The following is a 24273-nucleotide window of genomic DNA, read 5'->3' as shown; positions in this document are numbered from 1 at the left end:
CAACATATAATCATTAGGTCAAAATAGTTCCTTATGGGAATTCCCTGGTGGTCCAGTGGTTAGGACCCCGTGCTTTCACTGCTTTCACGACCGGTTCGTTCCCTGGTCGGATATCCCACAAGCTGCTGAACGTGGCCAAAAATAAAAACAAACAAACAACAACAAAAAATGAGTACCTTATGTTTTTCTTTCTTTTTCTTTTTTGGCTGTGCTGTGCAGCTTGCAGGATCTCAGTTCCCCAACCGGGGATGGAACCTGGGCCACTCAGTGAAAGCCTGGAATCCTAACCACTAGGCCACCAGGGAACTCCCTTCATATTTTTAAATCTTTAATAATTGGCATCTGTTTTTTGATATGGCAAGATGTTGGGGCCCAGGGTGGGCCACCCCAAAATGTGCCTCAATGGTGTATTGATTATTTTGAATTAAAGCTACTCAAGAAACGGCCAATGCAAGGGGGACACTTTGACCCTCCTTTTCTATCTCCTGAAACCAGGAAATAAATCTTCCACGTGAAAGTTTCATTCCACGCGTCTGGAGGTAGAAGGACAACCCTTACGGCCAGAGATGGCAAATTCGGGCGAGATGCCTGTATAAACCTTACTACTTCTTTAATTTACTACCCCAAGCTCAAATTCTGTTTAGATTCTTCACTAATTGAGCACCCGAAGCCTAAGTTTCTTTGTCCTGCCAATTCCTCCCAAATCTTTTTTCTTTGTCTAAAACGTATAAAAGCTGCCTGCTTTGTCCCCTTCTTAGGTCCCTGTGAAACCTCCATGTGCTCGAGTTAAAATTTATTTCTTTTTCTCCTGTCGTTACCTAACCAAACTTGGGTCTGCTCACCCGCTACTGACACCAGGTTGTGGTGAAGGAAAATGCGGTGTTTATTGGAAAGGCACCAATACAAGGAGGACGGAATCCTCTTGCTCAGAATCCTCGAACCTTCTGATAGTTTTGGGGGAGAAGTTTTCATAGGCAGAATTTGGTGTGAGGGCTGCAGGGTGTGTGAATTTCTTCTGCTTGGTTGGTGGTGAGATAACAGGGTGGTGCTCCAGGAATTCTGTGCTCAGCCTGAAGTTACCATCCTCCACCTGGGTGGGGGCCTTAGTTCCTGCAGAAGAACTCAAAGATATTATTAGATATGTTCCTTGAGGAGGAACCAGGACCCTGCCCCAAGGCTGCACTACTGTTTCTTGACTGCCCCTCCCTGTTTCTGCAATTCCCTCCCTTCCCTAATTAGCAACTGTTTGAATCTGCCCTTTGGAACTCAGGGAAGGTCAAGGAGGCTGAATGATGACTATTTTCTACAAACAAGAACCAGGGACACAGAAAGGACTTGTACCCAGGTGGGGCCCATAGGGTCCTGCTCCACTTTAACTCCACATCAGTTTCCCAGACCACAGTGTTGCTTCAGCCTCACTGGCAGGACTCCAACATGCTCACAAAAATAGCTTTTGATTTAAGCCGTTTTCAACTGCGAAGAGGAAGACATCTTAGGTTCCCACATATGTGGCCCGCACAACTGTAGCTTTTACCTTAAAACTGTGAGAGATAGTGTTACCAAACTCAAGTTCGTGTGCCCGACGCACAGGGAGGCCAAAGTGAAACGTCAGCGTTTGGAGGAGAGAAAGTTTTACCGCAGTGTCAAGCAAGGAGAAAGGGTGGCTCAAAAAAAAAAAAAACTCCCCAATGGTTTTCAGGGAGAAGATTTTAATAGGCAAAATTTGAGGTGAGGGCTGCAGGGTGTGTGACTTTCTTCTGATTGGTTGGTGGTGAGGTAACAGGGTGGGGTCCGGGAATCTTGCACTTAGCCTGAAGTTACCATCCTTCACCTGAGTGGGGGCCTGAGTTCCTGCAGAAGAACTCAAAGATATTGTTATATATATTCCTTCAGAAGGAACGAGGATCCTGCTTTAATCTCTGCACTATTATTTCTTGATTGCTCCTGCTTTTCTTCCGCATTCCCTTACTTCTCTGATTAGCAACTATGTGAATCTGCCTTTTGGTACTGAAGGAAGGTCTAGGAGGCTGAAGCCTATTTACTATAAACAAGAAGGGGGACAATAGAAAGGATCTGTACCCGGTTGGGCCCGAAAGTGTCCTGCTCTGTTTCAACAGTAACTTAAAGTAAGCAGGAAGCAACAGGGCTGCACGGAAGAAACAGACAAGCACTTCCAAATCCTGACAACCCAGAGGCACTGAAAGCGAAACCCTGGCCCCGCCCCTGCTTTGGCCCCACCCCTGCTCTGGGCCCGCCCAAGCCCGGCCTCTTTTACGTCTCTACGTTCCCGCCCAGCCCAGGCCCCGCTTCCAAGTTGCCCCGCCTCTTCCCTTGGTGCTCTTGCGCAGTTTCCTGCAGACCCCGGAAGCGGTTACCGCGGAGCGAAGGTCGCCCTACGGGATCGTGAGTTTCATCTTTCTTGTATAAACCTGCGCTTTGCGTTACCCCGTCCTCCATACCTGGGTCTGAGGGTCTATTGGGTTCTTAAAATCCTGGCACTCCTCCTCCACCCAAAGTAAATGCAGACGTCGCCAGTGAGAGGTGGGAGGGGAGGGGGTGGGAGTGGGGAGGTGCCGCTTCTCCTTTTTGAAATGCGCGAGCTGAATCCCTGCCTTGCACGCCCCTCAGACTCGCCCTCTCGGCCCCTGGAGGGCAGCGCCAACTGCTTCAGAAGAGGCCGCGTCCTCTTTATGATCCTGGGATTCTGCAGAGTCCGCCCCGTTTCCTAAACACACCCACTTCCCTTCACTTCGCACACTCCTCAGCCGGGTCTTTACTCTCCCCAGGCCTCCTCTTGTTGGTCACCGCCTCTACTCACCTTAAGTTGGGGGAAGAGGCGAAGAAAGGGCCTTTCTTGAGTCACCCAGAGTTTTTCTGTCCCGAATTCTACCCCACTGGATAATGTGCTCTATTAATGTGGAATTAATAGGCGGGCATCTAATCCCATCTGTTGACTGAAAAAAAAAAAAACCACCACCACCTAGAAGTTGAGAATTATGTTTTATTTGGCAGACAGATCTGAGGACTTAAGCCCAGAAGACAGCCTCTCAGATGGCTCTGAGGGACCGCTCCCAAGAGGTAAGGGAGGAGCCAGGGTATATAGGAGTTTTGCAACAAAAACCATGTAGTTAGAACATCAAGAGATTAGTTAATTTAAGAAAACCAGACATCTCCATTTAATGAATTTAGTGCTTTTCTGTGTATGGGAAGATGCGAGTCTGGGCTCACTGAAATCATTCCTTTGGTACGCACGTTAGCTATCTAGGGCTGGCATCCTGCTTTTGTCCACCCTGAATCCCCTTAGGGAGTACAGTCGGGGTGGCTGCAGTGGCTCTTGGCTTGATGGCTGCAGCGTCCTTTGTTTAGTGGTATGGCAGGAGACATTCTTCATCCACACAGCCCATTCCTGGGTGAATGAGGCACAGACCCACCGAGAGCATGAGGAAAATGAGAAGAATGAGGAAGAGCCGTAAATAGATGGCAAAGTGAAGGATAGATGGATGAGCTTGCCAAGAGACAGAGTTACTGCCCTAAAAAATAGAACAGCCAATTATTTTACCAGCAGAATGGGTTTATTAAGGAATTGCAATACATGACAGGCAGACGGTAGCAAAACACCATAGGCAAGTCCAACAAGTCAAGGAGAGGAACGTTGCTTTATAGAGGAAAAGGAGGTAGTTGGGAGTGGTTGTTTTGAACAAAAGTCCCTTGAAGGGAAGCAGAGAGTTTGGAGTTGGCAAGGCATTTCCCATTGGCTGGGTTTGTTGAGGCAGCAAGGAGAATAATTCTTTTTTTTCTTTTTTTTTTTTTTTTTAGAATAATTCTTGTTTGAGATCTGTAGTTGATGTCTTCCTGTTGGCCTTTGTAATTGACTTCTAGTGCCTGAGGGCTTTCCCTTAAAGCCTCCAGATTGCTGAGGTTTTCCTTATTCTGTTTCACAGAGTGAAAGAATAAGCTGAGAAAGTAGCAGGGGGAGAAAAGAAGATACAGATTATTTAGAGTGTGTGTGGAGGGTCCTCCAGGGAGATGAAGGGGAGCAAATAGGGAGAGGAGGCCCTTGATCAGCAAGAAGAGCGTGGATAATAAAGGGGAATGTGGGGCATTTTACCCAGAGTGGGGAAAAAGGATAAAAGAGTTGGGCAGACAGCAACTTTGAGCTGGTACAGAAAGAAGGGGCAACGGGAGACAAGAGGAGCAGAGCAAGCCGGGGGTGCCAGAGGGTGGGGACGTGTCGGGTGTAACAGGAAAAGAGCGAACGTAACAGAGAGCAACGATGGGGGAAAAGAAAGAGGCAGAAATACATGAAGATTTGAGACTATCCAGGGAGACTGGGCAGAAAGAGCAACAAGAGGGGAAACAAGTTGCCAGAATGGAGTAGAACCAGTGTGAGAGGAGGAAAAGACAGAGAAGGGGAGAAACGGCAGGACAGGGGAGGAGACCAAAATGAGCAGAAACCTAAGAGGGAAACACAGAACAGCCAACAGAAATAATGAGAGAGGGAAACAGGGGGCTGTGAAGAGAGGGAGCCAGAGTTGACGGATGTGGGTGATGAAGTGGCGAGATATATTTATTTGTGACTTCTAATATAATGCATTGAAAACGTGGTTAAAATATGCATGAAAATGACATTTGCAAAACTCCTTTCTAAAAGGCTTGTGCATTTTGTTATTATTTGTATCAGAAGATAACTTCCATTTGCAATTGACGGAGCAGTGATTTGACTCAGTTGTGGGTCACCCGCTTCCCTTTTCCCAGCATGGGGTAGAGGGTCAGGGAGATGAGAAGGAGGGCAAGAAATGACTGTCACTATGTGGTGCCCTTTGTTTTTGGCTGCACCTCGCAGCTTTCGGGATCTTAGTTCCCCGACCAGGGATCAAACCCATGTCGCCTGCAGTGAAAGCGCAGAGTCCTAACCACTGGACTGCCAAGGAATTCCCTACATGGTGCCTTTTTATTTTATTTTTTAAAGCTTTAATTTAATTTATTTATTTTTGGCCGCACCACACAGCATGTGGGATATTATTTCCCCACCTGGGGATCGAACCCGTGCCCCCCGCATTGGAAGCGTGGAGTCTTAACCACTAGAACACCAGGGAAGTCCCCATGGTGCCTTTTTAAAGGAACGCTAAAAGTGCTGTTTTTCATAATGGATTTACTTTTTTCTTCCTAATTCCTTTACAGTTAATACATTGCTTTTTTTGAAGCTTGAAAGAAATCTTCATTTATTCAGTTTACACTTTTCTATAAATAATTTTTAACTTCTGACATAAGCTCTGGCAGCCTTCTATAGCAGCTCATGGCATTCTTTTCAAAGTATGACATATTTTCATTAAAAAAACATTTGACTACGTAATTCATTAGATTTTCTTTTTCTTCAATTTTTATGCTATTTCCCTTTTAAATTGTGTCCAGTACAGACTGAGGCCGGCAGGCTCTCTGCTCTTTGTTAGAAACATTCTTTGGACTCTAGTAAATAAATTTAGTTTCTTCCCATGTATACTTTGGTAAGGATGTCAGTGACCTTTTGTCTTAACAGTCTAAACCTAGTTTAACCTGCTACTATAAAATTCCATTTTTTAAATTTTTATGTGACCTATTAAAATAGTGAGCTGTGAGCTACCAAGTAGATGTTTCCCTCAAGTCCCTCTTGTCCACTCTCTGCAAATGTTGAAGGATGGTCGGAATTGACCTGGAACCTTCTTCCAGCAGAGCCCAGCAGTTCATGATGGAGAAATTTGCTCAGAGCTTATTTCTGTAGGTGACCCTCTAGCAGTGCTGTCAGCAGCAATTGCTATGTTCAGAATTATGTATTTTGTAAATGTTTTACTGTGATTTTTCTGGAAAAGAGGAGTTCATTGCTTGAGATCATTGTGATCAAACCTTGAAATAGAAGTTTCCTTTGCTCAGGCATGTGAAAGATGGTACTGGAATTTTTTTTTTTTTAAGATTTTTGGATGTGGACCATTTTTAAAGTCTATTGAATTTGTTACAATATTGGTTCTGTTTTATGATTTGTTTTTTTGGCTGCGAGGCATGTGAGATCCCAACTCCCCGACTAGGGATCGAACCTGCACCCCCTGCGTTGGAAGGTGAAGTCTTAACCACTGGACCGCCAGGGAAGTCCCGGATTTTTTTTTTTTTTTTTAAAGGTCAAAGTGCTATGGCGGGGGGTGGGGGAAAGAAAGGTTTTTTTTGTTTTATTTATTTATTTATTTATTTTTGGCTGTGTAGGGTCTTCGTTTCTGAGTGAGGGCTTTCTCCAGTTGCGGCGAGCGGGGGCCACTCTTCATTGCGGTGCGTGGGCCTCTCACTGTTGCGGCCTCTCCTGTTGCGAAGCACAGGCTCCAGACGCGCAGGCTCAGCAGTTGTGGCTCACGGGCCCAGTTGCTCCGCGGCATGTGGAATCCTCCCAGACCAGGGCTCAAACCCGTGTCCCCTGCATCGGCAGGTGGATTCTCGACCACTGCGCCACCAGGGAAGCCCAGTCCTGGAATTTTTAAGGGGGGTCGATAAGGCTCAACTCTGCCCACTGGCCCCTCCAGGCCACCTTTTCAGAATGCAGTTCCGTCTGGTTCTGCTCACTCAGCTCAGACCTTCTCAGGGTAACCTGATGAAATGACCCCCTCTCCGGGGCCCAGTGAGCCCACCTCAATGAGGAGATGATGGGCTAAAGCAGCAACTCTGAATCTGAGTGATACCAACCCCTGAAACGGTTAGTAAGATTCAGTGTGTGTCTGCATGTGGCAGTTCTTGGATGGAGTGCCCAGTTGCCATGAGAATTCTTTTAATGGGTCCTAATCCTCCAGAACGAGGGCGGAGGGGGGAAGGCTGGAAGCAGGGGCGTGGGCTCAGACAGCAAGCCCATCTGTAGCGGGCTTATCCCTGCCTTAGGGTTGTCAGGGGTAAGTCTGTGGGTAAATCGTGCCACTACCTGGCATTGAATCCTCCGTTAGCTCTCCTCATCCTCAGCACAAAATCCCGACTCCTCCCTGTGGCTGCTCAGCCCTGTGTCATCCTCAGGGCCCTGCCAGTGTCTCCAGCCTCATCCTGGGAGCTGACCCTGTTCTCATGGTTCCCTCTGCCCCAGTCACATTTGCTGTTTCTCCGGTCCCAGACACCAAAACCTTTTCTGTCTTAAGTCCCTGCTCTCACCCTGAATCGTCCTGGCTCTGGCCGTTTCTCCTCCTTTAGGTCGAGGCTTAGAGATGTGTTGCCACCCCTCCAGGCCATTCATGTAAGGTTCCCTTCACCAGTCAGTATCTGTCACATTAACGCTGGTTTTATTGTCTCCAGACCAGTCACTCATATCAGAAATGCTCTTCTCTGTTGATTATTTTCAGTCATTCCCATTTCCTCTCCATTGGAGGGCACAGAGACTATCTTGCTTACAGAACAGCTGCCGCCTCTTACATTGGGGTTGGGCTTCGACGCTAGGGCTGTGGGTTGGGCTGAGTACTCCTCAGCACAGATCAAGAGGCAGGGATGGGGATGGGTGCCATTTTGCTTCTGGAAATTTCAACACCAGTTAATCTAAACATCCTGTGGTTCCTTATTTTACTCAAAAAGGAGCAAATCCCTGAGTACCTGGTGTCCTCACCCAGTGTGCTGAGGTGTCCCCATGTTCGGCCTGCTGTGTCATTGTCTTACTTTAACCCCCAGGTCTTCCAGACTGCGTGTCACCAGGGACCAGTTACCGTCTTGGGCAGGAGCTTTGCCTTCCACCAGGTCACCTTCTCAGAGTCAGGGACCCTAATTTCCCTTCAACAAGGGTGGGGAGAAGGTCAGGAACCTAAGGGGGCATGAAAGAGGCACCCACTTAATAGGTAGGGACTCTTGTAAGTTGCTGTGAGTGGGAGAAGGCGAGACAATGGTAGCCTCTTCGAAGAGATCTGGGGCTTCTCTCTCTCCCTGTGATGTCCTCACTGAACTCACTACAGCCAATTTTCAGCTGTGGGTTTGGTTTTTTTTCTTTTTTTTGGTCACACCCCTCGGCTTGTGGGATCTTAGTTCCCGACCGACCAGGCATTGAACCCGGGCCCTCGGCAGTGAGAGCTCGGAGCCCTAACCACTGGACCACCAGGGAATTCCCTCAGTTGTTTTTCAACCGGAATGCGTGTTGTCCCCGGTTGCAGGCAGGTGTTCCCAACAGGGCTCACTTCTTGGCCTCCACACTGAAGGCCCAGTGTCCTTCTGTTTGCGGTTTTCATGTAGCACTGCACTGTCTGTGCCCAGAGGTCCCTGTGACTTTTAGTCCAGTTTGCTCGTGTGGAGGCGGAGTAGAAAAGGGGGGACGCAGAGGGGAGCCCGTAGGCATCTCCAGAAGGGCCGTGGAAGCTAGAGCGGGCCTCTAGATCAGCCCAGTGAATAGTGTATGCATCTGTCCCAAGTGTGTCTGCGGGATTAAAGGGGTGCGTGGAAGCGTTGGCAAGGGAGTCTAAGATCTGCAAAGAGCACGTGGAAATGGGTTAATGGGTAGTTACGGGGCTGCGTTTTGGGGTGCCGCTGTCTTAAGTCAGGTTCCCCGGGACACAGATGCCAAGACTGAGATTTGCATATGTGGGTTTAACGGGGAAACTCATGGGCACACTTGAGGAATGACGGAAGTGGAATTCGGCCGAGAGAAACGATATCCTGCAACGTTAGAACCAAGGCCTGAGCTGAGCCCATAGGGAGCTGTGGGTGCAGGAGGATGGGTGCCTTGGTCCTGAGGGGCTGGATCTAGCGGGTGCCCCCCAGCACCCACTCCACACGGTGACTTCCATGGGGTTTGCAGGAATCACTGCCCAACCCAGAGGATTTATAGGGAACGTCTCAGAGCATATTTGGGGGGTACCTTTGGTATCTGGGGTTATTTTGAGTCACAAGGCTAAAAGGTTTCCCACGCATTTTGGGAGACTCACGTGAGAATTCGGAGTGTTTCTGAAAGATGCTGGCGTCTCAGTGGGGCTTGTGCATCCCTGTAGACATCTCTTTTTTGGTAGATTTTGGTCGTGCCAGTGTTTGGGGTGGAGTCATCATGAATGAAAACATGATGTCTTGTTTCAGTGGGTCCTTGGGTGTCTCTCTATGTGTTATTCCGTTGTGAATTCATGAGTTATTGGGGCTTCTGGGATTTCATAGCAGGAGCGGGGTTCGTCACGGAGTATCTGGGGAGGCTGTGAGACCCCATGGGAGTTTGTAAGAGCGTCTGATTCCAGAAGGGGAACAGCTCAGCTGGCAGACGGTTTTCATTAGGGAGAACTTACTGGGAGTCAGTAGGCAAAACACTGTAAGAGAGCTTACAAGGGGGCCACGATGTAGGGAAAGATCTGTGAAAAATCAGAGGGCAACGACACCCCAGCGAAACACCTGCAGCAGAAAGGCTCATCCTTGGGACTCTTTTTGTTTTGTTTTTTTTGAACTATAGTTGATTTATAGTTGTGTTAGTTTCAGGTATACAGCACAGTGATTCAGTTTTATACATATATACATAGAATATATACATACTTTTTCAGATTCTTTTCCCTTATAGGTTACTACAAAATATAGAGTATAGTTCCCTGTACTATATAGTGGGTCCTTATTGGTCATCTGTTTTATATGCAGTAGTGAATATTTTAATCCCAAACTCCTAATTTATCCCTCCCCGTCCTCTCCCTTTCAGTAACCATAAGTTTGTTTTCTTTGTGGGTCTATTTGTTTGGTAAATCAGTTCATTTGTATATTTTTCTTTTTTTTTTAGATTCCGCATATAATCGATTTCTTTTTTTTCAGATTCCGCATATAACCGATATATTTGTCTTTCTCTGTCTGGCTTTACTTCACTTAGTATGAGAATCTCTAGGTCTAGGTCACGCTCTCCTTGAAAACATACAGCCTAGCTTCCTTGCTGCTAGGCCAGTGGGGATTACTCTCTACTGGTCACATATAGCGCCACCCACCCACCCACGCAGAGCCACAGTGCACCTGGGGGAGCAGAGAGGCCAGATGTTCCAAACTCACTTTGCAACAGGGATATATATTCAGCAAGGAGGAGCACGAGGTCCTGGGTAGGCAGCTGGGGAGAGGATGGGCAATGCTGGCTTTCGGGGGCGACAGCCCTGATAGTGGCAGGGAGACTCGGGAATTGGAGAAGGGGAAGCTCTGTTCATCCTCACTGGGGGACCCTCTCTTCAGCAGTGACTAGTACAGAACAGGGTGAGCTGGTGGGTTCATATTCAGGAAAAGGGTATCTTCTTTCTGACCAACACACTTGCCCCCAGCACACCCTTCTCCCTCTCTCTCTGCTCTCTTCTCTAGAACAGCGAAGGTGATGCTTCCGCAGGTGAGTGACCTGAGATTGGAAACACGGTTTGTCTGTTTGTGCCTCTCCTGTGTCCCCTCCCTTCAGGCCTTCCACCTTCCTCTCTAATGTTCTGTTCAGAAACACACACTTCCTGCTGTTCAACCCTCAGTTTGCACAATCCCAGGACGCTTGGATTGGGGGCTGTGACCATTTAAGCCAATGTCATAGCAAAGTGAGAATTTACACACCAGGACCCTTCCTCCATTGAGGAGTCTGGGCAGCCAGGAGGCCTCTTCTCTTTCTGCCGAGGATAGCCTCTTTCTTTGCTAACATGCATCTCTCCTCTCCTCCTGTGGCAGCCACCTGTGGATCAGCTCACTGCGATCCTGGTGGAACTTGCCCTTGCCACCTTTCGAGAGGGAGGAGAGTGATTTGAGTGAAGGACTCTCAACTTGACCACCCTCCTGCTCAGCTCCCCCCTCACTTGTGATGAAGGCTAACCAGGCCCCCAGAATGAAGGCCACGCCAGAGGGCGTACAGGTAGCGCTTGCTGTGTGTCTGACCTGGCAGGCGTGCCCCAGTTGCCAGCCCCACGCAGTCTCCAGACAGTATGGCATCCTTCCTCCACTGCATCTTCGATTTGCCTGTCTCAGCAATTGCTTTGGTCGTCTGTTGTTGTCGTTTTTGTATTGTTTTTGTTTGTGGTTTTTAATTGATGTATAGTTGATTTACAATGTTGTGTTAGTTTCAGGTGTACAGCAAAGTGATTCAGTTATTCTTATATATATATTCTCTTTCAGATTCTTTTCTGTTATAGAAAAGAATAACTCTTCACTATCTTGTACAAGATAGTGAGCAGAGTTCCCTGTGCTGTACAGCACGTCCTTGTTGGGCATCTATTTTAGACATAGTAGTGTGTATATGTTAACCCCAATGTCTTGGTCATTTGTAATGGTGGTATTGTCTATCTTAAACACGCTCCCCAAATTTTTTATTCACTCCTTTCTTCCATCTTTAAAACAAGACATTCTCTATTAACTACATTTCCCTCTCTAGTAAGTACCCCTTTTCTGTGCTCCATTTCAGAGCACAAGGCCCTAAAAACTTGTTTATATTCTTCAGTTCTTCACTTGAACCTTATCCAATTAAGCTTTCACATCCTCCATGTCACTGACACTTTCTTTTTCAGAGTCACTGATGACCTCCTCATTTCTTTTTTTTAAAATTTATTTTATTGAAGTGTAATTGATTTACAATGTTGTTTTAATTTCTGCTGTAGAGCAAAGTGATTCATTTATATATATATATGTATGTGTATATATATATATATACTTTTTCATGTTCTTTTCTGTTAGGGTTTAATACAGGATATTGAATATAGTTCCCCTTGGCAATCACCAGTCTGTTCTCCGCGTCCATGATTCTGTTTCTGTTTCGTAGGTAAGTTTGTGTCATATTTTATTTATTTATAAATTATTTATTTGTTTTATTTTTGGCTGCATTGGGTGTTTCAGCGCGCGGGCTTTCTCTGGTTGCGGCGAGCGGGGGCTACTCTTCGTCGCAGTGCGTGGGCTTCTCATTGCAGTGGCTTCTCTTGTTGCAGGGCACAGGCTTTAGGCGAGCGGGCTCAGTTGTTGTGGCTTGCGGGCTCTAGAACACGGGCTCGGTAGCTGTGGTGCGCGGGCTTATTTGCTCCACGGCACGTGGGATCTTCCCAGACCAGGGATCGAACCCATGTCCCCTGCATTGGCAGGTGGATTCTTAGTCACTGCCCCACCAGGGAAGCCCCTTGTGTCATATTTTAGATTCCACATATAAGTGATATCATATGTTGTCTTTCTCTGACTTACCTCACTCAGCATGACAGTCTCTAGGTCCATCCCTGTTACTGCAAATGGCATTATTTCATTCTTTTTTATGGCTGAGTAGTATTCCTGTGTGTGTGTGTGTGTGTGTGTGTGTGTGTGTGTGTGTGTGTGTGTCCGTACACACCACATCTTCTTTATCCATTCATCTGTCAGTGAACACTTAGGTTGTTTTCATGTCTTGCTTACTGTGAATAATACTGCTGTAAACATAGGGGTGCATGGATCTTTTTGACCTGTGGTTTTGTCTGGATATATGCCCAGAAGTGGGATTGCTGGGTCACATGACAACTCTATTTTTAGTTTTTGAGAAACCTCGGTACTGTTTTCTATGGTAGCTGCACCAATTTACATTCCCAACAGCAGTGCGTGACCTCGTTTCTAAGTCCAGTATTTAACTTCCTGCGCACATTTGCTTTTCCTGTCAGCAGCAGGGGGCACAGGTCCTCACTCCCTCTTCCTTGAAACACTTTCTTTCCATGGTTTTGAGGACGTCCCACTAACCTTTATAAGCCTATCTACCTATTTGTTTTATTTTCTTCTCCCCTCCCTGTTCGCTTCTTAGCTCCCTCTGCTGAATTCCTGACCTCCCTGGTCTCTGAATGTGGGTGCATCCCAAGGCTGAGTCCTGGAACCTCTTCTCTGTCTATACCCGCTGCCTTTCCTCATCATCTCATCATATGGCTTTCAATACCACCTACATGTCTCGCAGTTTATCCTCTCCATCCAGACTTCTGCCTTAAACCCTCAATCCTGTGTCCAGCTGTCTCCTCGACATCTCTGCTGGGGACATCTAACAGGAATCTCCACCTTAATTTGTCCAAAACTGGTCTTGACCTCCCCCAGCCCTGTTCCGCCTGCCGTCCTCCACATCTCAGTTAAGGGCGACCCTGTGAATATCTCGGCATTGTAAATGCATTACATTATTTGTAAGTGTTTTAATGTGTAAGATAAAAGAAATATTAGGTGTTTACTTAAAGTGAGAGAAACAATACATAGTTTCTAAAATTCTTTTGAGAGATGGGAGAAAAATGCTTGGAGACCAAGGCCCTTCGTCATCAGCTTCCCCCGGTGCCTCTCTGACCTCCCCTCCCGCCCACCTTCCTCACCCTGCTGCAGCCACCCAGCCCTCTTTCCCTCTCCAGGGATGAAGTTTGTACTCTCAGGGCCCTCACGGGGGTGTCTCTCTGCCTAGAACTATCGGACTCAGGAGACGCAGGTGGCAAACATGCTTCCTCCCCCAGGTCTTTGGTCTGATGTCAGCGTCTGAGTGGAGCCTTCTCTGACCAGCCCCCTCCCATTTAACATGCCAGCCACACCCTCACCCGCACCTCTGGTCCATGACACTTGCTTGACGTGTTTTCTTCTGCCCCATCCCCTTCCACGGCTGGGTCCTGGTGACAGCAATTCACCACGGGTCGAAAAGAGACAGAAAGAAGGTGGGAGACGGGCCCGGCTTGCCTCCCGGCTTCACGTTAGACGGATGAGGCATTTTGCAGATACGTGTTTTGTACCCCTCCCCCATCAAAGAGTCTTCGTCAAATTTAGTTGGGTGGGGCATAGCCCCAGAAATGTTTTAAAGTGCCCCCAATGATTCTGATCTGTGTCCTGCACTGAGCACCAGGGCTCTGTATCTTCCCTTTCTGAGGCTGAGATTAGCCCCTGGGAGAGGCAAGGGGATTCTGCTCTGCGTGGGGATGGATCAGGGCTGGTCTGTGACCTGCAGGGGATCGTCGGGTCCAGCTGAGGTGCCCGCTGCTGCTGGGTACGTGAGGGCCTCACCAGGAGGGGAGCGAGATCTGAAGGAAAGTGTGGGAAACTCACCTGGTGGACTCTGTGTAGGAGTTTATTGCCCCAAATCCCTCCTGGGACAGTGGGCAGCAGAGGACCGTCTGTTCCACATGCTGAGGGCTTCCCTGTGTGTGTGGTGGTGACTCAGGAAGGGGGTGTGTTGATTGCAAGCGTTAAACAGCATCTTTTCCACTTTCAGGGTCGACTTGAAAGACTCATATTGCCTAAGGAAGAAGCCCTGAAGAGGAGGAAGAGGAAAGAAAGAAGAGTCTGGAATGGCTCTTTCTCAGGTAAAGTCATATTCTCAGTTGTTTCTTCTGTCTGTCCTTCCTGAAATGCCCTTCTTTGGACTCACTGATCTTGTCTGACTCTGAAGTATCCTGCCTGACACCTGTACATTCATAGCCACCCGGGGCCTTCCCTCAGGGCCTGTCATCTCCACTTAGATTCTGTCTCATGATGACCCAGTGACGTGGAGCTTGAAGAAGCTCCATTGTGGTCATCAAGAGACAACTCTTATTTCAGTAAATTTAAGTGTGTATATGTGTGTGCATGGATGCTCAAGCCCATGGTTTTTATAAAATACATATCATTATTTCTGAATAGGTTAGGTTTGGGAATTCCCTGGCGGTCCAGTGGTTAAGACTCCACGCTTCCACTGCAGGGGGCACAGGTTCAGTCCCTGGTCGGGGAACTAAGATCCCACAAGCTGCATGGCGCGGCCAAAAAAATTATAAATAAGTTATATATTATTTAGTTGTTGAAATTATATCATAAGTATTTTTCATTGCATTAAATTTTTTCTACACTATGACATTAATGAGTTAAATAGTTATAAAAAGAGTAACATGTATGTGCGTGTGTGTGCATGTCTGCATGATGACATTTTATGTAATTCTAGGTTGTTAGCCTTGAACTTGTTTCAAGTTTCTTCAGGGAACCCTCTGTCAGTGTACCTTTGATGCTTTTATATGACTTAAATTCTTTACGTTTAAATTCAGAATCTAAACACCTGGGTTTATATGTTTGTTCTACCATCTTTAGCAGTTTGACCTGAGGCAGATTTCTTAGAATGTCTGTGACACAGCTGTCTCTGCCTTAAGATGGAAGGGACCAGATCTTTTTTTTTTTTTAATTGTTTTAAATTTTATATTGGAGTATAGTTGATTAACAATGTTGTGTTAGTTTCAGGTGTACAACAAAGTGATTCAGTTATACATACACAGGTCTCTGTTCTTTTTCAAATTCTTTTCCCATTTAGGTAATTACAGAGTATTGGGCAGGGTCGCTTGTGCTTGCTATACAGTAGGTTCTTGTTGGTTATCTATTTTATTTTATTTTTTTAAATTTATGTATTTATTTATTTTTGGCTGCGTTGGGTCTTTGTTGCTGCGCATGGGCTTTTCTCTAGTTGCGGCGAGTGGGGGCTACTCTTCGTTGCGATGCGCGGGCTTCTCATTGTGGTGGCCTCTCCTGTTGCGGAGCACGGGCTCTAGGCGTGCGGGCTCAGTAGTTGTGACTCGCAGGCTCTAGAGCGCAGGCTCAGTAGTTGTGGTGCACAGGCTTAGTTGCTCCGCGATATGCGGGATCTTCCTGGACCAGGGCTTGAACCCATGTCCCCTGCATTGGCAGGAGGATTCTCAACCACTGCGCCACCAGGGCAGTCCCTGGTTATCTATTTTAAACATAGCACTGTGTGTATTGTCAATCCCAAACTCCCAATTTATCCCTCCCCACCCCTGACCAGATCTTTTTATTATGTTTTTTTTAATTTTACTTATTTATATATTTTAAAAGTAATTTTTATTGGAGTATAGTTGATTTACAATGTTGTGTTAGTTTCAGGTGTGCAGCAAAGTGAATCAGTTATACATATAGCCATTGTTTTTCAGATTCTTTTCCCATATAGGTTATCACAGACTGTTGAGTAAAGTTCCCTGTGCTGTACAGTAGGTCCTTGTTGGCTATCTATTTTATATGCAGTAGTGTGTGTATGTTACTCCCAAACTCCTAATTTATCCCCACCCCCACACCGCATTTCCACTTTGGTAACCATAAGTTTGTTTTCTATGTCTGTGAGTCTGTTTCTGTTTTGTTGCGTTACTTTCTAACATTGTGTTACAATGTTGTGTTACTTTCAGGTGTGTAGAAAAGTGAATCGGTTATACATGTATCCACTCTTTTTTAGATTCTTTTCAAATTTTTTTAAAATTTTTTAAATTAATTTTTATTGGAGTAGAGTTGGTTTACCATGTTGTGTTAGATTCTACTGTACAGCAAATTAATCAGCTATACGTATACATATATCCCCTCTTTCTTGGATTTCCTTCCCATTTAGGTCACCACAGAGCATTAAGTAGAGTTTCCTGTGCTACACAGTGTGTTCTCATTAGTTACCTATTTTATAAGTAGTATCAATAGTGTGTATGTGTTAATCCCAATCTCCCAATTCCTCCCACTCCCCCCCTTTTCCCCCTTGGTATCCATACATTTATTTTCTACATCTGTGTCCCTATTTCTGCTTTGCAAATAAGATCATCTATACCATTTTTCTAGATTCCAGATATATACATTAATATATGATACTTATTTTTCTCTTTCTGACTTACTTCACGCTGTATGACAGTCTCTAGGTCCATCCATGTCTCTACAAGTGACCCAATCTCGTTTCTTTTTATGGCTGAGTAATATCCCATTGTATATATGTACCACATCTTCTTTATCCATTCCTCTGTTGATGGACATTTAGGTTGCTTTCATGTCTTGGGTATTGTAAATAGTGCTGCTGTGAACATTGGGGTGCATGTGTCCTTTTGAATTATGGTTTTCTCAGGGTATATGCCCAGTAGTGGGATCGCTGGGTCAGATATTTTTAAATTTGGTATTACGTTATTATATGAGTTAGTACATGCAAAGTATTGAGAGGAATGCGTAGCACATGAGGAGTGTTCAAACACTTGTTGAGATTACTGTTGCTGTCATCACCGTTTCTTTAAAGCCACTATAGACGTTGTCTTCTTTGAAGATGTCATTCCTGCTCTTGTTCCTCTACACATTGAATATAACTTGGTGTGTGGAGCATATCTCACATTTCTATACAGATAATCCTGTGTTGACTGTGTGTGTGTGTTTCTTGTATTGTCCACAAAAATGGGAAGTCCACACTGATTTAGAGGCTATCATCCTTTTATGGAAAAGTGTAATAAACCAAAATTAGGGACACATAACTTGCTCAAAAATACCGTAAGTGGATCTGTAACAATACTCCCTTCAGTCCAATCCATCCTTTCCCCTCTCTCTCCTCTTCTCATTTTGTGTGAAAATAAGGACTCTCCTCATGGCCTGTTGGTGAAATGTGTTTTCATTTCAGACACAGTTGACATTCAAGGATGTGGCCATAGAATTCTCTCAGGAGGAGTGGGAATGCCTGGACCCTGCTCAGAGGGCCTTGTACAGGGACGTGATGTTGGAGACCTACGGGAACCTGCTCTCCCTGGGTGAGGATAACTTCCCTCCAGAAGTCGGGACCTGTCCTTGGGTATCTTTGCATTTTCCCTTGTGTGCCTCTTGGGAACCCCTACATTGCCTGCCTGAGATCAAAGCCCTGTTGACTCAGAAATGAAAAGCTTCGTAATGTAGCATGAGGACTTTGAACTTGTCCTTTCTTCATATGATCTTCCCATTTCATGATCAAGGGTGATTCCAGAGCTTAAATATGCATAAAATCTTATGGCAAAGTGAAATTATCCAGTTCCCTCTTTTCGACCCCTGTGCTTTTGATCCAGTAGTTCTCGGAAGAGAGCTAGATGTCTGCATATTATACTACGCTGTGTGCATTCAGAAGGAGACAATCAGTGGGGGAATTTTTGAAATTGTTTGTTTAGCTTTATTGAGGTATAGTTGTCAAATAAAATTGTGATATATTTAAAGTGTACAGCGCGATGATTTGATATACATATACATTGTGAAAGGATTCCCATCAAGTTAATTAACATACGTTACCTCACATACTTTTCTTTTTTCTTGGGGAGAACACTTAAGTTCTACTCTCGTAGCACATCTCAGTTTTATAGTATTATCTACTATAGTCATCACGTTTTACATGAAATGTTCAGACCTTATTCATCTTATGACGGAAATTGTGTGCCCTTTTATCAACCTTTCCCCATTTCCATAACCCCCAGCCCCGGGCAGCAGTTATGCTACTCTGTGTTTCTAGACCTGGTTTCTTCCCTCATCATTGTACTCCCTCCCACTGATTGACTGATTGATGGCTGCGCCGGGTCTCAGTTGCGGCATGTGGGCTCCTTAGTTGCGGCATGCATGCGGGATCTAGTTCCCTGACCAGGGATCGAACCCAGGCCCCCTGCATTGGGAGCGCAGACTCTTACCCGCTGGACCGCCAGGGAAGTCCCTGCACTCCCTCCCTTTTAGATCTCTTCCTTTTTGCCCCATGTCCTATAGTTAAGAATGGGACAACATTATGCTACTTGCTAAGTCAGTTTCTCTTTTTTCCCAAGTCAACATTTTAAGTGTCCGAATGCATTTATCTTCCCACAGATTGGCAGGTACACACACTGCCCACATGCCCACTACTTCCTAGCCTCTACGCTTATTAACATTTTTTTATTCTCTTTTTTTTTAATTGAAGTGTACTTGATTTACAATGTGTTAATTTCTGCTGTTCAGTGGAGTGATTCAGTTTTTTATATATATATATATATATATATATATATATATATATATATATATATATATATATATATATATATACACACACATTCTTTTTCACAGTGTTTTCTGTTGTAGTTTTCTTAGGACGGGGCCGAAAGTAAGCTCATCACACGAGATGAATTGTTCCGAAGCACAGCAGTAGAGGGCTGCTGCTCGCTCAGGCAATACAGCGCCGTCTGTCCTGCTGTGGTGACTTTTATTTAAGCATTATCTATGTTTACATCTTAAGACTTGTTTTCTTAACATTCCAGAAATGCCAAAGCAGCAACATATGCTTTTACTTATTATACAAGCAACAATGGGCTTTCTTGAAGACATGCCGTGCTTCGTCCTTGAGGCCATAAGCAACACAAGGACATCTCCTTGTGTTCCCATCATTCTGATTATACTAAAGTAGCACAAGGACGTTTCCTTGTGTTCTGATTATACTGAGGTCATTTCATGGATCAGTGCCCAAAGTATCCAGGACCGCCTGCAGTCCTGGCTTATTCGCCCGCCCTCGGTTTGCCGAGGGGGGCTCACGGGTCACGTCTCCTTTTCATGTCCTCAGTTATTCCACTACATTTTCCATTATGGTTTACCCCAGGTTATTGAATATAGTTCCCTTGCTTATTTTTCAAAATACATTGTTTGTTTTCTTAGTTTTGAGAGTTCTTTGTATAACCTGGACACAAGTCCATGGTGAGATATCTATCGTGCACATATTTTCCCCTAGTCTGTAGCTGGTGTTTTCATTTCCTTAACAGTGTCTTTTTTAAAGAACTTTTAAAAAATTGAAGTACAGTTGGGAATTCCCTGAAGGTCCAGTGGTTAGGACTCTGCACTCTCAATGCTGAGGGCCCAGGTTCAATCCCTGGTTGGGGAACTAAGATCTCGCAAGCCGCTTGGCGAAAAAAAAAAAAAAAAAATTGAAGTATAGTTGATTTACAGTGTTGTGTTAATTTCTGCTGTACAGCAAATTCAGTTATACCTATATATACATCCTTTTTTATATTCTTTTCCATTATGATTTATCACACCATATTGAATATAGTTCCCTGTGCTGTACAGTAGGACTTCGTTGTCTGTTCATTCTGTATATAGTAGTTTGCATCTGCTAATCCCAAACTCCCAATCCATATCTCCCCTGCTCACCCTCCCTCTTGGCAACCACATGTCTGTCCTCTATGTCTGTGAGTCTGTTTCTGTTTCATTTGTGCCTTTTTTTTTTTTATTTTGCCGTGTGGCTGGCAGGATCTTAGTTCCCCCACCAGCGACTGAACCCTCACCCTCAGCAGTGAAAGCACAGAGTCCTAACCACTGGACCGCCAGGGAAGTCCCATGTGCCGAATTTTAGATTCCACATATGAGTGATATCACATGGTATTTGTCTTTCTCTTTCAAAAAGTCAGTAGTCTTAACGTAAATTTCAGTTCTCGTTTTGTGTTGGTTCTGGAACAGAAGCCTTGCTTTTTTTGTCTTCAGAAGGATTTGTTGAGAATTTCACAAACAATAGTTTCGTATAATTGAGGTTGCTTATTACTTATACCCTGGTTTTATCACAGCTTACTAGAATGTTTTATTTACTAATTTTCTTTCTTTTTCATTGAAGTATAGTTGATTTACAATGTTGTGTTAATTACTGCTGTCCAGCAGAGTGACTGACATATATACATTCTTTTCCATATTCTTTTCCATCATGTTTTATCACTGTTTGCTAATTTTCATTATGATTTATAGACGATGGCTTTTCGGTGGGTATTATGCAGTATAACTGACTCACATCCCTGGTTAGTGTTGCAGAATGGCCATTCTGAGTGAATATAGTTCTACGACTTTTGTAACTGGTATTCAGAGAATGACTGTATTTTTATAACATTGTTTTATTAAACTTCATTTCCACTTCTAAATTGCCATTTATTTATATTACTCATTAGTTAGAATTATGGCTTATTTACCATTAGAGTACCGTGCTTTAGCATTTATTGGTGCACAATCGATATGCAGTAAATATGTGTAATATCTTTATCTCTTCAAATCTGAAACCGCCATATGTTTTCTGTGAAGTGGTGTGTGCTTTGGGGTCATGGTACAAAAATACCCCTTCTTTCAGGGCTAACATGGGTACGCTATGGGTGTTTCAGCCATTGATCGTTTAAAGTAGGCTTCCCTAAAATTAATTTGAAATACATGTAATCACCCTTTCTCTTTTTTTTTTTCCTAATTTATTCATTTTTGGCTGCATTGGGTCTTCGTTGCTGCACGTGGGCTTTCTCTAGTTGCGGTGAGCAGGGGCTATTCGTTGCGGTGCGCAGGCTTCTCACTGTGGTGGCTTCTCTTGTTGTGGAGCATGGGCTCTAGGCACGTGGGCTTCAGTAGTTGTGGCACGTGGGCTTGGTAGTTGTGTCTCGCGGGCTCTAGAATGCAGGCTCAGTAGTTGTGGTGCATGGGCTTAGTTGCTCTGTGGCATGTGGGATCTTCCCGGACCAGGGATCGAACCGTGTCCCCTGCATTGGCAGGCGGCTTCGTAACCACTGCGCCACCAGGGAAATCCTAGCCTTTCTTTATGAAAGAATCTCATTCCCTCTGTGTTCCTAAAAACTGAAGATCATGGTTGCAACATTTCTTAACTGTTCAAAATATGTAGTACTTCTGATACAATATTATGTTCTTCAATATGAAATATTTCTTTCAAACTGTAATTAATAGGAGACATACGATTCTTTATGTCTTGTAGATACCTCTCTTAAATGTGTGATCGAGGAATCCGCACCAAAAGAGAACAGTCATACAGGGGAAGTGTTGCAAACAGTGTTGTTGGAAAGACATGAAAGCTGTGAGACTGAGGACTATGGCTATAGGGAAATCCAGAAAAATGAGCGTGACTTTGAGTACCAGTGGAGAAGTGACAAAAGAAATTACAGAGGAGTGCCTGTCACCCATAAAAAAAATCTCACTGGTAGAAGAGATCAACATGGTAGAAGAGATGAAGGAGACAAGCCTATTGAAAACAGGCTCGGACTAAGCTTTCAGTCACATCTGGCCGAACTGCACATGTTTCCAACTGAAGGGCCATTGTATGAGTATCATCAAATTGAGAAGTGTAACAGCAGTGGTTCCTCACTGTCAGTACTTCAGAGAATTCTTCCGAGTGTCCAAACCAACGTTTTTAATGAATATGGGAATGATTTCTGGCATTCTTCATTACTCACAGAAGACCAGAAAGCATACATTAGGGAAAAACCTTACAAATGTGATGAGTATGACAAAGCGGTTCATCATGGCTCACAACTCACTAACCATCAGGTAATCCACACAGGTGTGAAACCTTACAAATGTAATGTATGTGGCAAAGCCTTTAATCAGAGCTCACATCTCACTAGACATCAAAGAATCCACACAAGAGGGAAGCATCACAAGTGTGAGGAATGTGGTAAGGGCTTCAGTTATAGTTCACACCTTCTACGTCATCGCAGAATTCATACCGGAGAGAAACCCTACCAGTGTAGCGAGTGTGACAAAGCCTTTAGTGTGTATTCAAGTCTTACTTATCATCAGGTCGTCCATACCAGAGAGAAACCGTACAAATGTAATGAGTGTGGCAAAGTCTTTAGTCAGAGTTCAAGCCTCACTAATCATCGCAGGATTCATACTGGAGAGAAACCTTACACATGTAATCAGTGCGGCAAAGCCTTTAATCAGAGCTCCCACCTCACTCGACATCGGGTCATGCACACTGGAGAGAAACCCTACAAATGCAGTGAGTGTGGGAAGGTCTTCACTCAGAACTCAAGCCTCGTAAGTCATCGGAGAATTCATACCGGGGAGAAGCCGTACAAATGCAACGAGTGCGGCAAAGCATTTGGTGTGTATTCAAGTCTTACTTATCATCAGGTCACCCATACCAGAGAGAAACCTTACAAGTGTAATGAGTGTGGCAAGGTCTTCAGTCAGAGTTCAAGCCTTCCTAGTCATCGCCGGATTCATACCGGAGAGAAACCTTACACATGTAATCAGTGCGGCAAATCCTTTATTCATTGCTCAAACTTCAACAGACATAAGAAAATCCACACTGGAGAGAAACCTTACCAATGCAGTGAGTGTGGCAAGGTCTTCACTCAAAACTCAAGCCTCATAAGTCATCGGAGAATTCATGCTAGAGAGTAACCTGACCGATGTAACGAGTGTGGCAAAATAACACAAGTTCAAGCATGGATTGACACCAGAGAGTCCACACTAAAGAGAAATTACATCAGTGTAACATATAGGACAGAGGACTTGTACAGACTTCGCAACTCACTAGACATCAGAATATACATCTTTGATGAAGCCGCGAGAATGTAATGTGTGTATAAAGGCTCTTATCTGTAGATCAAAACTACAGAACATCGCAAGATTCCTACTGGAGAGCAGCTTTACAAATGTAATGAATGTGGGAAGGCTTTTTATTAAACATCATGGCTTTGATGTCATGAGAGGATTTATACCTGAGAGAAACCAGGGAAATTTTTTTTTTTTTTTTTAGGTACCCGGGCCTCTCACTGCTGTGGCCTCTCCCGTCGCGGAGCACAGGCTCCAGACGCGCAGGCCCAGTGGCCATGGCTCACGGGCCCAGCCGCTCCGCAGCATGTGGGATCTTCCCGGACCGGGGCACGAACCCGTGTCCCCTGCACCGGCAGGCGGACTCTCAACCACTGCGCCACCAGGGAAGCCCAGGGAAATTTACTGAATGTGGAAAGGCCTTTAAGCAACAGTGTCCCCTCAGGATTCACCAAAGAATTCATAATGGAAAGAAGCCTTACAAAAGTAACGAATATTTAAAATTTCTTCAAGACTTTTTGCAACAGAATCCACATCAGAGCATTCACATGAGGAATAACTAAGTCTCAAGTTTAGTCTGAAATATTGCATACTGCAGAATAAAATTAAAATTCAAAATATGTTAAAACTTAGGTAGATATATAGATAGATCCTGAGGATGTTATCCTATGGTTTCTTTTCTAAATCTCTTATAGTTTAAAGTAGTATGGTTTTACATTTCACGTTTAAAGCTATGACCAATTTTGAGCTAATATTTGTACAGGTGTGAAGTTTTGGTGGAGATTCTTTCATTTTTTTTTTCCTAGTATGGAAGATCAGTTGATATGGTGTAATTTTTTCCAGATTCTTGCTTCATTCAGTTTTCTTGGTACCTTTGTCAAAACTCAGTTGCAAGTAATTGTGTGGGGCTGTTTCTGGGTTCTCTGTTTTGTTCCATCGTTCTGTATGTCTCACTCCACAAAATCAGTCTTGATTACTTTTTATCTTATTAGAAGTTTTGAATTGAATGAGTGATTCCAACCAATTTATTCTTCTTCAGATATTTTAGCTCTTCTAGTTCCTTTTGCCTTTCCATATAAGTTTTAGAAAAATCTTGTTTGTGCCTACAAAATATCTTGATGGAAAATGCATTAAGCCTGCCTATCAGTTTGCAGTCGTTTGACATCATTTCTGTTAGGCCTTCCAATAAATGGCTGTAGTATGTCTATTTATTTGTCTGATCTTTGGTTTCTTTCACCAGTATTTTATAGATTTCAGCATCAAAATCCTGTCAACGTTTTGTTTGATTAACACATTTCTACTTTTTTCTTTTTTGAATAA

At 44.5% G+C, this 24273-nt stretch overlaps 2 protein-coding genes and 1 non-coding gene across 8 annotated transcripts in view; all 3 read left to right on the top strand.

Moving 5' to 3' along the window:
* Window positions 1–2317: 2317 nt before the first annotated feature.
* On the top strand, window positions 2318–24160 carry LOC116743794 (zinc finger protein 665-like). 6 transcript variants are annotated; one of them, XR_004346886.1, is made up of 8 exons: window positions 2368–2403; window positions 3013–3078; window positions 9754–10303; window positions 11620–11704; window positions 14120–14210; window positions 17291–17417; window positions 21371–23056; window positions 23159–24160. XR_004346886.1 is itself a non-coding variant. In XM_032612791.1 (7 exons), exons 5-7 carry the CDS (start codon window positions 14196–14198, stop codon window positions 22798–22800), a joined length of 1572 nt encoding a protein of 523 aa, XP_032468682.1. In that variant the 5' UTR covers window positions 2347–2403; window positions 3013–3078; window positions 10279–10303; window positions 11620–11704; window positions 14120–14195; the 3' UTR covers window positions 22801–24160. The 6 variants fall into 6 exon arrangements, 5 of the variants coding, with proteins under 5 accessions (XP_032468683.1, XP_032468682.1, XP_032468681.1 ...); XM_032612791.1 differs by having other exon boundaries at window positions 2347–2403; window positions 10279–10303; window positions 21371–24160; XM_032612790.1 differs by having other exon boundaries at window positions 2355–2403; window positions 3017–3078; window positions 21371–24160.
* LOC116743779 (zinc finger protein 160-like) overlaps window positions 14118–24273 on the top strand; it is a 334519-nt gene continuing 324363 nt past the window's right edge. Inside the window, exon 1 of the mRNA XM_032612730.1 lies at window positions 14118–14210. Within this exon, the coding sequence (XP_032468621.1) occupies window positions 14196–14210 (15 nt within the window). The 5' untranslated portion in view covers window positions 14118–14195. The remainder of the gene's footprint in view (window positions 14211–24273) is intronic.
* TRNAE-CUC lies at window positions 19447–19519 on the top strand. Its single transcript has one exon. It is a non-coding gene; the product is annotated as a tRNA-Glu (tRNA).

Source organism: Phocoena sinus, chromosome 19, assembly GCF_008692025.1.
Source record: "Phocoena sinus isolate mPhoSin1 chromosome 19, mPhoSin1.pri, whole genome shotgun sequence".
NCBI classification, from domain to species: Eukaryota; Metazoa; Chordata; class Mammalia; order Artiodactyla; family Phocoenidae; genus Phocoena; species Phocoena sinus.
The sequence above is the reverse complement of the archived record's forward strand: the minus strand, read 5'-3'. Positions and strand labels throughout refer to the sequence as shown.